The 17,455-nt window shown below is 41.5% G+C and overlaps 1 protein-coding gene across 1 annotated transcript in view; it reads left to right on the forward strand.

Moving 5' to 3' along the window:
* LOC108788616 (elastase-1-like) overlaps positions 1-17,455 on the forward strand; it is a 35,200-nt gene that overhangs the window by 15,538 nt on the left and 2,207 nt on the right. Inside the window, exons 2-5 of the mRNA XM_018558420.1 lie at positions 123-232; positions 1,713-1,807; positions 8,010-8,290; positions 11,655-11,818. Of these exons, the coding sequence (XP_018413922.1) occupies positions 123-232; positions 1,713-1,807; positions 8,010-8,290; positions 11,655-11,818 (650 nt within the window). The remainder of the gene's footprint in view (positions 1-122; positions 233-1,712; positions 1,808-8,009; positions 8,291-11,654; positions 11,819-17,455) is intronic.

The raw sequence follows: 17,455 nt of genomic DNA on the forward strand, positions 1-17,455 counted from the left end.
TTTGTTTTTTTCTGCGGTTGTAGATTGTAAAGGAAAAGTATTTTTCTATAAGATTCCATTGCAAATTGCCTTATGTAGAAATGATAATAGAGAAATTGTTTGCATTTACTTTCTTTTTTCAGATTGGCCGGCAGATTGTGGAGTTGCATTTTTCCAACAAAACACAGCAGGAAGGATTGTGTCTGGAAATGAAGTACGCCCGTTCTCCTGGCCTTGGCAGGTTTCCTTGCAGGTACAATGTTTATTGTCTGTTTTAGAGCATGATAAACATTTATGGTTAGGGTCTTCTGCAATGTGCTGAGCTCCCCATAGAGCTAATTTCCGAACTGACAAATGTACAGAATAAGAGTTTAGAAAAAGTAATTACTACTAATTATTTATAGTAAAGGGGACACTGGGAGGGGGCGTGGTGGTGCCATTCAGGTCAATGGCACCCAGCCACACCTCCTGCCCACAGAGCGATCGCCTGCAGCAGAATGCATGGCACAGCAATGCCTGCGGTCTGGTGCGATCACAAAAAATACTGCATGCATTGCTCCAGGCTGCGGGCATTGCTGTGCCACACTATCTGGTGAGGACGATCGCACTGTGAGCGGGAGGCATGGCTGCGGTGCCCCACCGCCATGCCCCCTCCAGCCCCAGAACACAGGAGACATTAATCATGCGATCAGTGCGTTCCACCCACTATCCGTGCTGGAACACACTGGATTAGGTGTTAACAAGCCCTTAAAGTGAAACTAAACTTTGGAGTTAAATCTTAGAAATGCTTATACTGTAGCCACTGCTCCAATTTCTCTCTCATGATGGACTACAATCTCACATTTAGTTTACATTTGTGAATGTATTGTTATTGTAGTATTCTGATTGTAGCCATGTTTCTGTGTTTGAAGATGATACTAAAATTTGGAGAGTAACAGACACGGACCTAGACAATATAGCATTACAGTAGGACCTGGATAAAATAGGGGAGTGGGCAACTATATATCAGATGAGGTTTAATGTTGAAAAATTTAAAGTAATACATTTTGGGGTTAAAAATAGGCAATAGAATACACATTAATGGGTACTCCACTAGGTAAGTCAAATAGAAAAAGATTTGGGGGTTATAGTAGACCACAGATTAAATAACAGCATGCAATCCCATGGGGATCCATGGGGAACACAAATAGCCACCCTACAGAAGGAAGGACAGTGTCAGCACCAGTTGAGAGATACTTTGAGGATCTACAGCTGAGTGATGCACAAATAAGGTACAGTATTGTTAACAGTTAAGGTACTTGAATGTATTTTGAAGATTTAACTCCTGAGTTTATTGTCACTTTAACAAGGCTTCTAACCTGTGTGCCAGAGATGATGATAGTTTCAGGACAACATGACCTATACAGCTTTATGTGCAAAGCTAGTTAGACCTACTGTATGTGTGCACAGTTTTAGTTCCAGCCAGTGTACTACCGGTTAGTTTTCCTAAATATTTTTGAATATAAAACTGAAAAATGTGCCATAATATCTACCTGCCAACTTGTACCCTTTTCCAAAAGAATCTCAACAGCTGGTTGTTTCTACAGCACATATAAAGTCAAATGGATATTTTTATTGCATGAAACTGGAAAAGTGTTTTAAATCTGACTAACAAAAGCAGAATTTGAAAATATTTGTAAGTTAGTCTAATAAAGGACAAATCATGAAATTAATAAATTGTTTTTTTTTATAAGGTTCGGTCTAGAGGAAGTAAGAGGTATGCTCACGTCTGCGGTGGGACTCTCATTCACAAGAATTGGGTTCTCACTGCAGCCCACTGCTTTCAGAAGTAAGTCTTTTCTTGCCATGCTTTAAATAATAGCCATAAACATTAACAGTATATGTATATGGGGAAGACCGGTGCTTAGCCAGTGCTGTATAGATAGCTATGGGTGTTTCTACTTTCAATCTCTATTTATTTATCCAATCCCTTCCTGAACCCCAATAACAGTAATAGATCCACATCCTGCAGAATGCAGCTTATCTTGCGATATGCTCACCCTCTCAGTAAGTGAACCTCCCCCCCCCCATTCAGTATTTACATTCTTACTGCATGTCAGTATGTTGTAGATCAAGAAGAGCAGTGTACCTTTTATTTAGAGGGTTCATCAAGAGAAAGGAACAAAGTAGCCAGGCCACTTCAGTGAGTGACTTTTATCATTTGAGAAAGTCTTTATATAGATAGATGTGGATGTCTTGAAGAAAATTACACATATTTATGAAAGTGAAAATCCATATAATCTCTCACTAGCTGGACCTTTTGAAGGGAGATGGGGAGCTCATCCAAAAAGTGGGCTGCTCTCTTTGGGCAGAAAAAACTATACCTTTGAATTGAGGCTACCCCCGCACTGCAAGGGTTAAATGCTCACTATGTCTTGGGGGCATAAATAAAGCAGATTTACTTAACTGATTCCAGCTCCTGCGGTGGTCAGCAGTCGCCTCTCTCCCCCTCCGCTCCGGTCATGGAATGTCTTTTGGCGTCCTTACATATAATGCAGTTCAGTGAACCTGCATAAGGTGTGATGACATCAGTGGTCCTTAGACCGCCAAAGGGAAGGAGAGAAGAGGCTGTGTTGACGGGTCTAACAGCCTGGAAGAAGCCAGCGTGACCAGGGATTGGGCAAGTAAAACAGCTTTATTTGAGTCCCTAGACAATACAAGCACTTATCCCTTGCAGTGCGGGGCTAGCCCCACTGCAAGGGTATGTTTTCTTTGTTTGCACAGAGTGTTTCCTTAAAACACAGTGAAAACATTTTGCGTAAATACATAAGCTGTCAGACATGAGGTAATAAATAGAGATCTTTGCTTGCTATCAACGTTTGTGTATCTCTAGTATTCAACCCTCCCCTTGGGTGGCTTTATTTCTGATACTGGGCCCTCTCTCCAAAGTTAAGAAAGGAATTCTGCATCAGTGCCTATTGGCAGCCAGAGTGGCTATCTCTAGACACTGAAAGTCCCCTCATCCTCTTGCCCTGGTTGAATGGTCACAGTTTTTGAATAATATCTATACAATGGAGACCCTGGTGGCGTCTGACCAGAATAGGAGTATGCAGGCCCTTGCAACCTGGTCTTGCTAGCTGGCTTTCAGAGATTCTCTGGAATTCAAGCAATTGGTCTGCCAGTATGGCGATCCACCATTTTTCCTAAATTGACCCTGAGAATGTGAGCATTCTTGGGTTTTGGAACTCCAGGAGTATGGGGGTTCATGAAATAAGTTGAGATGATCCTTCGGGGGAATGATGATAAGTTGATCCTTCGGGGGAATTAATTACAACTTTGTTCTCTCCCCTTCCACCAACCCCTAACCCACCATTTTTATTTTCCCCTCGCCAGTGTTTTAGACATGCTATGTTCTTAAATGCCTTTAACTGCCTCTATGGTTTCTACAGTATGCTTCCCATTTGGGTCTTGGGCTCGTTTCATACAGCCATTTCAACATGGACCTGAGACTTGTTTTTAAGATTCTCAAAGATACTTGAGCTTTACTTTGCTATGCCATTACTTTTTCTGTCAATATGCTTCTATTTGCAACTGACAATGTTTTGACTTTACAGTATGTTCTATTTTTGTATTCCTACAATGGCACATCCACTGGAATACAATAGCCACAGCGAGAGATTCATCTATGCATGAGAACTATGGGATCAGTGTTTTTCCCCATAGTTCTCCTTAGGGTAATGGGAGGACACAAACTAGCGTCCTCCCGTTACCCTAAGCTCAGTTTGCGCGAGCTACAGCTCCCGGTATACTGAGACGCCGCAGCCGGAGCGGTTCCCGACTTCGACGTTGAGAACCGCCCAGCTGCGTGAGTGACAGCTGGCTCTGCCTATCTAGAGGCAGAGCCAGCTGTACCCGCCCCCTCCCCGTCCGTTCCGCCAGTCATCGCTGGCAGATCGGAGCGGGGAGAGGGGAATCCAGCCCCTCCCCCTGTCACGGCCGTGACAGGATCGAGAGGTGAGCGAACCCGGTATGTGTTCGCTCACCTCCCGATCTACTGAGCCGACCTGTGACAGTCTCCTTGTCACAGGTCGGCTAGAACTATGAGGTGAGTGGAAATCACTCATCTCATAGTTCTCCTTTAAGCCTGCAGGCTGAATAAAAAAGAAAATCTAACAATGTATGGCCAGCTTTAGCTTTTTTCTATTGCTTCCTGTTTGCCCTCTGAATATTTACCTCACTTGCTGTCCCAGAGAATACATTGTCACCAGTACATGAAGTGAAGGAAAATCTCCACTGAACTAACGCTTGCATATGGTGAACAAATTTATTTTTAAAAAAAGTTGTGAGCTTCTTCCTTACCACTTCCTACTTTAACACATTGCTCAGAGTGAGATCAGCGTGAGGCAGAAATACAGATCAGTTAGTAAGGAGGTGTAAGAGGGTTGTAAATAGATTTCATTGATGTAGGACTGGGCACTAGATGTATCGTATAGAGGCTCTTTAAGTATCTGCCAGGTTATAGTCACTAGAAAGGGGTCAGAGAGGATTGTACTCCTGGTAGAGGATGTCTAAGGTCTCCTAGACTCTGCTGTTAGACCCAGTGGTAAAGGTTGGTTCATATCTTTTAAGGGATGGGTTTAAGACCTGTCCGTGCCAATACCTTGCATTGCATAACATTTTAGAAATGTTCTGCATTTTGGAAGCACTGACCTGTATTACCATTCGAGTCAACTGAATGAAAACGTCAGCTCAAGGAGCAATAACATTTTTGTGTGAGCCCAGCCTTAGTATGAGATTTACTTAGCAGCAACATGGTGGTTCTTTTAGAAAGCAGGCTTAAAGTGGACCTTGCAGCAAGATACAAGGTCTGCTTTCTTGATAGACTTCTGACCACCCCCTTCCCCCAGGGAAAACCACTGCATTCCAGGTTAAAAAAAAGAACTGAGCCCACTCTGGTTTCCTCCCATGGCGCTTAGGCAAAGGTGAGGTAACTCAAGATCTTGCCTGTGACATCACCCTCATCTTGATGTCATGGGCAGAAGCTGTGGTATAAGGTAAGTACATTTTAAATGTTTTTTTGTTGTTTTGTTTTACGATGAGTAGATGGGGGTCTAACATGGAAATGGAAATTGTATTTTGACGCAAGGTCCACTTTAAAGACCTCTTTAATAACTTTTGTATTACAAGGCAAGTGAAGCTGTACACCTTCTATTCAGGTAGTAGTCTCTTAGAAGGTTGTTTAAGAAGCTGCACTAACTGAACAAACTGAAGAGAGAAGCTGATTGGTTGCCCGGGGCATCTGCTCAAGATTTTTTTCTCCTCCAGTTTTGACCATTTCCCCTCACAGTATATTTTGTGAACTATGTGGTGTCTGCTATCCCAGCTGTCTTTTGCGAAATTACACTGACCCACCACCTAGTAAATTCTACAGCATGAACACTAATTTATCTGTAGACCCAAAATAAGAACTAGGGAGGCTAATTAGGCTCCTTGTGATAACACAGTATGTGTAGATAAGTTACAGGACACCTCTGAATTTCTGTAGATCAACTGGTATTTTTTTGTGCAAATAAATATGACAAAACAAAAATCTTTCAATGGTATGTTTAACAGACCAAAGGGAGCAAATAAGAGAAGATCATTGTTAGGGTTTATATACCTAGTTAGGGCGTGACCAAGCAACAGCAGCATTTCTGCAGATCTCTACAACTGCTTTGACTCCCACTGTGAACTATCCCTCACATGTACAACACAGAGGAAGAGACAAGAACCAACAAATTCTGGTCTTCACAGCCTCCAGTGGAGATTACATGGTGCCCACAGTCAGCTCCCAAGAACAGATGCTGACACAACCACCTTTGGACAAAGATCCCCTGAGGTCTCCTTCACCTTCAGAAAAGAGCCTGTCCAGCACTCACTCAATCACTTGAGATAGATGCTGACACAACCACCTTTGGACAAAGATCCCCTGAGGGGATCTCAATACTCTTCTTGATAAGCCAACTACCACTCAGATAGAGATTGACAGAGTTCACAGAATCAACACTCCATGGAGCTCAGAAAGGATCCAGCCCAGGGCTATCTTGTGTTGTATCCACTTCTTCACACATAAGGAAGAAATAATGCAAAGCTTGGAACAGGGGCACCATAAACCCCATTGACCTCCCAGATTGGACCACTGTGGAACTACCTGTCTATCACAGCATCAGCACAGAAACACAACTCACAAAGCAAATCCAGGCACTTTTCTATCTATCCAGTGGACAATGGGTCACGCCACCACAGTTTGCATTTCATGTCAGTCTAACATGGTATCAAATCTGAAACTTTGGTATTGTGGGACTCATTGCTTCAAAGCCATATCTTAATGACTTTTTCTCTATTTGCTTCACTCAAAGCAGAACGCTAGTTGCTCTGCATTTAGCTCTCTGGGAGTCGCATGTAGCTGTTGTCTGCAATGCGACAGACCACTAGTCGTTCCTGCTAAGATGCCTGATGTAACATGTTGACACGACTACCCACCTCTGGGACTCTATTGAAAGGGGGCCCCAGATTTTATTCTCAGGGGACACAAGTGACCTTACATTTCAACCGCAAGTGGACTCTATTGAAAGGGAATTCCTCATTAATAGGGGACTATTTGTACTCCCATATGGACAATGGGTACTCCCAATGAGTTTAAACGTTTATGCTTCCACCTACAATAGGTTTATTACTTTTGGAATCCCCACGGATTCAATGATATACAGAGATTATATGATCATTTTACCACCAGGGATCCAGCTTGTGTGGACCCTTGCCTAGACAAGTGTATCCTCTTCCTGCTTGTTCCGTTGTTCCACTGTTTTCACTGCTATTCATTACATCATGGGCTGGCACATCAGGCAGTGCAGGGCAGAGGTAATGACTGTTTCCAACACCCTTAGCAGTATTTGTAGATGTGACCCTATTGGCAGGTCACATCGAGAGACCATGCCTTTGCTCCCTTTGGTCGCAGCCTCTGACTGCTGTTCCTCATCAAGAGGTGCCTGGGGCTCCTCGTATCTTCATGAGCTTGTAATGTTCTTTATATTATTTGTTGTATTGCTTAAATAGTGTATTATAGTTATATAGGAATAAACTTTATAGAGGAATCACAGTTAAAACTAAAAAGGACATCTAAATATTACAAATCGTATACATTGTGGGGCTTAAGAATGCTGTCCATGATTTTTTGGAATGAAGCCAGGGCACCCATCTACGCTAAAAGGAAGGACCACATACTGGTACAGCCCATATGGTGTCACAAAAGCTGTCTTTTCTTTTGCCAATCTCCTTTGGTAAAATCAACGGCTGTAATGTACCTGGCAGGACCCAACCTTTCTATAAACTCATCTATTCAGGGAATGTGATAAGCTTCAAAGTTCATCCACACTCATCCAGCTCATCCACACTTTTGGGGTCTGTACCTTATGTCTAATGTGCCACTGTATCTTAGCAGGCAAGTTTCTGATGTAACGGTCGCAGACCACTTGCTCCAAAATCTGTGCAGGGTTAAGAACTTCCAGTTGCTATCACTTGTTTGCAAAGTGGGAAATGCACGAGACAGAGCTTCTTGTTTCAGAGGCCCAGCTGAAGTTACAGGTCAAGCACAATGCACACAAAAACAGCTGATCAAGCACAATGCTGTGCTTGATCAGCTGCATGGAAGATATTAGTAGTCTAATATACTCTGATGTCTCCATAAAGAGAACCTGTCAAAAAATAGAGTATAATACAATAGACTCAACAAAAAAAATATTTTTCTTCTTCTCAAAAGCAGCCTTGTCACCCAGTGAACACATACAAATGCAAACACACTGTAAACAGTGATTGCACCACACATGTTAGGTATTGCCGCAATCGCTTTAGTGAGGGCAATAATTATAGGGCTATCATTTGCTGTTAACCCTAGATTGATATGTTTTAAAGGGTTTTAAATTGTTGACTATGGACAGTAGCATTGCTTTTTATAGCATTGCTATCTAATATAATTATTGTAGCATTCATTTTCCTTTGCATCTGTTATTTAGGGGGAAGGCAGAAGATACCGCCAACTGGAGGATCGTCCTTGGGAAGCATAACCTCAACCATACAGAACCTACGGAAAAAATTTACGAAGTGAAGCGCATCTATAGACATGAACGCTTTCGCTATCCCAATTTGAATGAGCTGGACTATGACATCGCATTGGTCAAGCCTGTGGGGGACATACTGCCTACTCACTTTATACAGTATGCCTGCCTTCCCAAGAAAGAAATCACTCTAGGTCCAGGCCATTTCTGCTGGGTAACCGGATGGGGAGACACCAGAGGTAATCTGTTTATGTTAGAATATAGACTTGGGCTATTGTGTTTTTCTGCATGTCTGCAATGTTAAGTATAAAAGGACTATATTATACTTTTATTTGAGAACATTTTCCTGGACATCAATCTAAGAATTATAATAGGCCAACCGTGTGGGATTTCATTTTGTTGCTTCTCCTTTAACCCATATTATGTTATGGATTTTTGGACATTGTTTATAGATTTTTGCAGGGTTGTCCTGATATAATTTTTTTCAAGACCAAGTATAAGTACAAGTACTTTCCCTCAGGTACTTGCCGATACCAATTACCGATTTTCTTACAGGCACATGTGACATTTTTTCTTAAACAATATAGACTAATAATTTTAGGGCAGTTTCTTTATAATTATGAAGAACCGTAACTCAATCCACAATTACACTTGTCATGATACAAAGAATAACCTTAACCAAAACCGTATTTGACAGCGCTAAGAAGCGCTTCTCATTGGTCAGCACGGTCACCTGACTGACCAGACCAATGAGTGCTCGTAATTTCTGAGTGAAATTCTAAATCTATAGCGCAGGGCTGCACTGGACAGTAGTATGAGGTACAGATAGTACACCCGTACCAGCGGAGGGGAAGGACCGTTCACCAAAAGGTAAGTATAGCAGGAGGGAAAGTTGGCCAGATTTAAGAGGGTAATTCCAGTTTCCCAAATTACTTGGGAAAGTGAACTTACCCTTTAATGTGCTTTGTGCATGTTAGAGAGCGCTGCCCACTACCACAATATAGCACAAAGTAGAATGAAGGCAGCACTCAGCGCATACACAAACAATCCCCTATGCATGCGTTTATTCACACAAGATGTTTTTAATTTTAATTTATTTTATTATTTTTAATGTTTTACCTTTTTAGCAATTTTTAATTTTAATGTTATTATATTGTATTTTTGTATTATTTTGTATTGTTTTTTACCTTTTTAGCACTCTATTTTACCTTTTTAGCGCTTTTTTTTATTTTGTATTTTTTCAAATCTTTTTTACCTTTTTATTACTTTTTTATTTCATTATTTTGTATTTTATCACTTTATTTTTTTCCACTTCACTTTATTGGTATCACACAGGGACTAACAAGCCCCTATATGCTATCATTCGGAGGTGACAGGCTCTCTTTACGAGCCTGCTGTCCAATACAGAAGATACAGCACAGCATTGTGTTGTATCTTCTGTACAGCTCCGTTTGTGACAGCTGACACAGGAAGCACTGTAAATACAGCACTCCTGTGTCACTGATGATAGAGCAGAGCAGGGTAGGGATGTTCTTTGCTCTGCTCCCCGCTATCCATCCTGAACTACTTTGCCGTGGCCCCGGGTCTCACAGAAGAGCGGGAGAACCCGAAAACCACAGCGGGGAGGGGGCAGACCATGGGGGAGGACCTTGGTGGAGAGGGGCAGGCCTTGGAGAGTAGGGGCCGGTGGGGGGGATGGATGAGCAGGCTGCTATACATGTGACCTGGGCGGATCACTTGTACAAGCAGCCTGAACCTATTTAAACATTTAAAGCGCCGGCTCTATGTATCAGGCCATTTTTACGAGTACAAGTACTCATGAAATCGCCCTGTATCAGCCCCGATATCGATACTAGTATCGGTATCGGGACATCCTTAATTTTTTTACAAAAACTCTTGATTAAATATATTCCTTTAAAAGTCATAAAGAATTACAAATCCACTTGTGTGCACTTATTTCCTTTACAAACACAAATATTACCTTGTAAAGGTAGCAGTGACATCATCAATGTGCTACACATAGCCTGTGCAGACAACAGAGCTGAGGGAGGGACCCACCAGACCCCGCCCACAACAGGCTTCCTGCAGAGGGCGGGGGCGGATACAAGACCATCAACCCTGCACGCAGAGAGAGAATGGCAGTGACTGGTCTGAAAGAAATACACAAAGCACACCGAGATTCAAGTAAGATCACACATGTCTCTTGTTTTTAGACAATATTTGCTTATCTCAGAGTTCAGTTCCTGACTAATATGAGATACACAAATGAATGTAGTTCTTTATTCAATAATCATCCTTAAATATATGCTTTTAAATGCAAAAAGTGTACCTACCTGAATTTGACTTGGTACCAGCTTCTTGCAGTCCTTTTACAGCAGAGCCCAGACTAGGGGAGGGAGAAGCAGCACACGGTGCCGACCAGGTGTTCTGCAGTGCACGAACCAGCTAATAGAAGGACAGAACAGTGACAGAGAGATGAGCCAAGCAGTCTGATGCTTCTTCACAGACTGGGAGGGGGAAAAGGCTTGTAAATGTTATCGAGTTGCAGTAAAGAAAGATCACCCCCCCTCCTCTGGAAAAACAAACAGATGAGAGTTTCGATGCGCCGGACCTGATCGTTTCGTTTTGCGGGTAATCTGATATAAACAGACACAAGTCAATTTAAATCCAATTCCTGGTAATTTCATTTTTTTCTCCTCTGCAAGATGGAGTTAAAAACTAGACACACACAGATGTCCTGTTTTGATCAACAGGGGATAGTGCATGGATCACCGCCATCTCGGACTGTGTGCAAGGGGCCTAAACTTGACTGAACATTCATTATATGTGAAACCCGCTACTAACATTTTCCCTAAATATGTTTTTTTAAGAACTGCTCACATATAGTGTTAAACACTATTCCAAGTTATCAATCAGGTCATGAAAGTTGTGGATTTATTAGTAAGGTGGTGATTATCCCCCATTCTCCTTACTACAATAACTGTTAAAAGTACATTTCATTGGCTTAATAAAATAAAGTGGGGGGCATTTATCAAAACTGGGGCAGACAAAATCTGGAGCAGATTTGCACTGCAACTAATCAGCTTCTCTGTCTCATTTTCAAATCTTACCTGAGCAAACTGAAGAGAGATGCCGATTGGTTGCCATGGGCACCTGCTCCAGATTCTGTCCATTTTTGATAAATTCCCCCCTGTATATTTCTGCTTCCTGTATCAAAGGCCCTAACCTATATACTATTTGCTTCCCCCGCTTCTCTATTATGAGTAGACGAGTATTTACTTTAGTTTTCCCTTTAACCATTGGTAAACCCGATCAACGGAACTACTGTATGTTGCAGCACTATGGATATCCCTCTCAAATCTGCAGAAAAATGGGTATCTTTAAGAACTTTTGAAGTATTTTGGTTTTAAAATTGCTCCATGAGTACAATGGACCACCTGTGTGTTTATGTTTGGATTATGCAAACATGAAGGCTAGTAGAAAGAACAAAATGTAACTTTGAGTTCCTTATTTGCTTGGAACTAACACAAAGATTTTGATTTATTAAATAGACTGGAACTAAGACAAAAAATTTTATTTAATTTCACATCTATTTGCCTAAAGGTGGAAAAGAAAACCTGACACTGTCAGAAGTGCTTAACCAAGCCAAGTTGCCCATCATTGACAACAAGACTTGCAAGCAGAAAAAATTCTGGGGAGAAAGAGTTCGGGAGTCAATGATTTGTGCAGGTTTCCGAGACATTGGAGGACCTCCTGCTGCTTGCCAGGTAACTAAATATGACTTTTAGACTGCTGGACCAATTTTATTCTTTAAATATTTTCACTCACGTTTATAGATTTGTTTTCATAGCAGATCTGTCTGTAGAGTGGAGTTGATGTTGATTTAAGGTGGATATTTGGATAATTATTATGACTCATACAGATTAGAACATTTAGTACATCCCTACATTGGTTAACTATTATTATTATTATGTAATTATAATAAATCATAAATGGATAAATGCAAGATGAAGATCAGAACACCCAAAGTTTTGCTTACGTTTCAAACATTGTTGTTTGGACCTGCAAAGAGTATCCATATATTAGAGATACATATCACTGTCCTCTTTACAACACTCAGCAGCATTAAAGCATATCTAAACCCAAAAAGAAAAATGTAATTTCCTGGCTTTGCATCATATCGGCACAGAACAGGTCAGCTCTTCCCTCCAACCCTATAGGACAGTCCCTACGAGGTCAATAAAGGAAAGAGCTTCCTCTAGTAAGTGTTTTTCTTTTCTCCTCGCTCTGAGCTTTCTATATGTAGTTTCTTTTTTTTTTGTGTATATGTCCCCTTCAGCCTTCCCGGGTTCCGTCTCTGATAGATGATCCTCTGGTTGGTGGTAAATGTTCCTAAAAAAAAAAAAGGCTGCTCCTTTGCACAAAGTGCATATAGGGTACAGGAGATGGGCACGGGCAAGGGTTAACTGCTCGTTTTTCTCTAGGTGACCGATTAAAGAAGAAATGCTCAATTGAGCCTCAATCCTGCAGCAGTGACCACTTACCTCTCTCCCCCTACACTCTGGTGGTGAAATGTCCCTCAGTGACCTCAGGTCTAATACACTGTTTTAGACACGCTGACTCATTGATCATTAGACTGCCTGAGCCCGGGGTAGGAGAGACTGCTGGGACCGGTCCAGCATCAGCAGGGGCAACATTGCTAGAAGTAGATATATGCAAAGAAAAATGGAGACTTTAATTCTACTTTAAGAGTCCATGTTTATGATCGTTACTATTAGTTACTATCGGCTTAAGTTCAGCTCCAAGAACCTTTTCAAAAGTGGGACTTACCACATTTTGAATAAATAGATGAATCCAGCTTATCCCAAGATTAGAAATGGCAGCTCCCATTGAAATATATTTTTCTTATGGCAGTAGTCTTAGTTAGGCGTTTGTTGGAGTTGACTGTTTTCTTGTGCAAGGAGAACTACTGTGCTTTTTTTACTGGATAGAGTGATTTGAGACCTTCTCCGAATTTCTTGCCCAGTAACCTAGGAAATTAACTTCCTTCAGAAAACACTCTTTTTGCCTTTCCATCCTCATCCTCTAATTCTGAAGAGCCATTTTGGAGTAAACTGGACATAAAAACCCAGACCAGAGTCTGGGGTTATAAGGGAGATATCCACATCAATAGTCAAGACAATATGAATTGTCTACCCAAAATAAAGTCTTCCCCTTCATGAGGAAATAAAGGTGCATTCAACCAAGGCAGTAGCATCATCCTGGGCAGCAGGTCGAAGGTATAGACAGATGTGGTTTGTAAAGCGGCAACTGGAGTACTCCCAACATTTTTATCCACCACTATAAACTGGATGTGGCTTCAGACCCTAAACAAGTGATGGGCACATCAGTCCACTCTGCTGCCCTGGCACAGCATTAAACCTTTGAGCAGAATTCTTGTGTGAATGGTGTTTTTTTTTCATCCCTAGTTAGGCCATTACTAATTAAGTACTATTGTGTGCTGACATGACACAGAGCCAGGCAAACCAAATTTTTTATCATATACTTACTGTAATTTTTAATTTCCTGGCTCATTATGTCAGCACTAAACCCTCCCTGTTCTATCACAGGTTTAGTCATGAAAGGCCAATGATGCTCCTTCAATGTATTTATCTAGATAGGGGAGTGGAGCTGACCTGCTGTGTGCTGACATGAAGCTGAGCCAGGAAAGGAAAATTACTATTTCCCGTAATATTGCAGCTTATTAGTCCTTAGATGTAGTGTCTGCATTAGTTTGTTCAAATGTTGTTGCTTTATTTACACCTAGCAACCCTGGGTTTGGATATAATCTAATGCAGCAAACAATACATAGAAGATATTTGGACTTTTATCTCTCTTCCTTTAAACTCAAAGCTAAAAAAGCAGCTTTGCTGCGCCCCAATGTGAATTTTCCCAGAGTGCCAAGAAAACTCAAAATATTTCTATGAGCTAGACTACTCTTATCTCCCTCATTATAGTACTGGTATTAAATCACTGGCACGTTGCATTTAGAAATCTGTGGACCACGAGGTGAGTGCAAATACCATCAACCTCATTTACACAGATAAGGCATTGGTGGAGTTCTTCTTTAAATATACATTCAAATGTTTTCTAAATGACAGAATAGGGTAATTAGAGTTTCTTCCATAATTCATTTGAGTCATGGTGGAATTAATCATGAACAAAACAGTATTTCCTTACATACAATTTTGAAATTTACTACAGAAACACCAATAAATCACAATTTATAAATAAGTCACCAGTTGTCGTATTTGTTTCTTCAAAAGTGATCATAACATTCTAATCTCTGTGACCATTTGAGCTTAATAAAATTGAAACTCCATCAAAATGTTTAGTAAATTGACTTTATATTGACAAATTTATTTTTGTGCAGTCCAGACTGGGAAACATTTACTATAATCAGTATTCCTACCACCACCAAACTAATGTCTATTTGCCTAATTCTTAAAGGAGAACTATGGGGTTAAAGGAGAACTATGAGGTGAGTGCTTTTCACTCACCTCATGTGACAATGAGACTGTCACAGGTCGGCTCAGTAGATCGGGAGGTGAGCGAACACATACACTGCGTTCGCTCCCCTCTCGATACTGTCACGGCTCTCTACCATGACAGGGGCGGGATTCCCCCCTCCCCGATCCGCCAGTGCTGACTGGCGGAACGGACGGGGAGGGGGCGGGTACAGCTGGCTCTGCCTCTAGATAGGCAGAGCCAGCTGTCAGTCACGCAGCTGGGCGGTTTCCGGCATAATTGTCGGGATTCACTTCAGCTGCAGCGTCCTGCAGCAGCAGCTCGCGGTATACTGTGGCGTCTCAGTATACCGCGAGCTACAGCTCGCGGTATACTGAGCCTAGGGTGACGGGAGGACGCTAGTTTGTGTCCTCCCGTCACCCTAAGGAGAACTATGGGGAAAAGCCTTAACCCCATAGTTCTCCATTAAGGCTTTTCCCCATAGTTCTCCATAGGGTAACATCCACGAGTAACATAAAATAGCCAAACTAAATGCAAACAGCAGAGTCACACACAGAGTATAACAGGGCAAGTTAACCTGGGGAGCAGGGCAACAAGAGGGGAGCCATAGATCAAGAGACCTCAGGGGAAGGAGTCAGGATCCATGGAGGCAACAGGATACAGGCAACAGGATACAGGTTATGGCGACAATACTGAGGCACCAGCCTCACTGTGAGAAGGGGCTAAATACCCTCCCAGGCCAACACCAGGTGGAGACTAATTGTCGACAGCTTGGAGACACCTGCAGGTGAGCAAAGGAACTGCATGACCATGCACATTTGATTGTGTTTAATAAGTACACTAGGGATTACTTAGAATAATTTAGTTGAACATCGGGTGGTATATCAGTTTCACAGCGCAGTGTAAATCACATTATATACATGTAGTCCAGGGGACATGGCAGAGTGACCGGGAGATTTATTGTACCTGTGACTACAGGGCAAGGATTGTTGTGATTGCTAAAGAAATCTGTTATTTGTCACGTCCTACATTGTAGTTTCCACTGTACACGGCAGTCTGGTGGCCATTTAAAAAAAAACATGTGGCGCCTGAGAGGACCACTAAAATAAAGTAAGTTTTTGTGTTTATATCCAGGATCTGCATACGCCGGCATCATCTACACACCGTGTACATTGCTGGCATATGTTGTTTTTTTTTTAAATGCCCCCGCAAAGGTGAAAATGTCCTTTAAAACCAACTATTTGGTTGAGAAGGAGTAAGGAGGAGGGGGAAAAAAAAAGAAAAACTGTTAACGATATTGGGGAATAAATGAATGGCTGTTTTGTTTGTTTGTTTGTGTGTCTATGATGATAATTGTAAAATCAAATAAAAGACTTTGAAGTAAAACCAACTATTTGGTTGAGAAGAAGTAAGGAGGAGGGTGGAAAAAAAGAAAAAAAGAAAAACTGTTAACGATATTGGGGAATAAATGAATGGCTGTTTTGTTTGTTTTGTTTGTGTGTCTATGATGATAATTGTAAAAACAAATAAAAGACTTTGAAGTAAAACCAACTATTTGCAAGCCTATTAGAGCACCTTTAGAGCACATAGTAAATGGCAAGGTTAACATTCTCTTAAATCTTCCATCAGCAAACTCATTGTTGGAAAGAATGAAGGTAAAATCTAGGAAAGAACCTCTGCCGATTTGCTGGTGGTTTTAAAAGGGTTTGAACACGACTTAAAGGGTTATTAAACCCTCCAGTTTTTTTTTGCATATATCTACTGCTAACAAGCAAAAGAAAAAACGCATTAAAAAGGGTTAATACTTACCTGTGTCTTCCCCGTGCGCTCCTGTCTGAAAATGTGAAATTTCGCGGGCAGTCGCAAAGCATCTTGGGGCGGGCGCATGCGCAGTTCACATTTTCGGCCGGGACGCGAGGAGAGACACAAGGTAAGTCTATAGACGCGTGCACGCAGACAACGTGGGACAGGAAGTGCCAGCAAGCTCAGAGAAGTCAGCGCTGGATCAGAGGCCCGCCTCAGTGCTGGAGGGACAGATGTAAATGACAGATGAAAATGACAGGAAAGAAGAAGAAGATCGAATTAAGAAACATCATTTAAGGTAAGTGCTTTAATTAAAGGGGTTCTAAACCCTCCGTTTTTTTTGCCTATATCTACTGCTAGCATGCAGTAGATATAGGCAAGAAGTGTAAAAAAAAATAAAAACAGCTTAAAATCCTTTTAAACTTACCTCGTTATCGCCGCTCGTTCCCGCGCCGAGAATAAGAGCATTTGTCCTAAATGTGCCTATTATTAATAACTTTGGCATGTTGAAGAACTAGACACTGTATGCAAGCACACACAATCACAACTCTAAACTCTGGTCGCTGAAATCAGGAGAAATTATCAACAAAGAATGATGGATGCTTGATCTTTTACTGTGACGCTTGTTACAAGGACATTCCACCGTTTAAAGTGACACTAAACTCAGGAATTTCATCATAAACATACATTCAAGTACTCTATTAACAAAAATGTATCTTATTTGTGTATCACTCGGCTGTAGATCCTCAAATCATCTCTGAATTCATGCTGACACTGTTCTTCCTCCTGGAGGATGGCTACTTTTGTTCCCCATGGTCCCTGTGTGTCTTGTAAAGTAGCCACCGCTCCAAGCTCGCTCCTGTGATGGACTATAATTTCAGTACAAATTAGTAAACTAAATATGAGATTGTAGTTCATGTAGTCCATCACGGGAGCAAGCTTGGAGTGGTGGCTACTTTACAACACACATTGGGACCATGGGGAACAAACGTAGCCGTATCACATTCATGCTGTTATGTTAGTAGGCTTATTCAGCAGCCTGAATCAAAACTCTGTGTATCCAGTTATTATGTGGAAAGGTATTATTTATATAT

The sequence above is a fragment of the Nanorana parkeri genome, unplaced genomic scaffold, assembly GCF_000935625.1.
Source record: "Nanorana parkeri isolate BGI_ZX_2015 unplaced genomic scaffold, ASM93562v1 scaffold338, whole genome shotgun sequence".
NCBI classification, from domain to species: Eukaryota; Metazoa; Chordata; class Amphibia; order Anura; family Dicroglossidae; genus Nanorana; species Nanorana parkeri.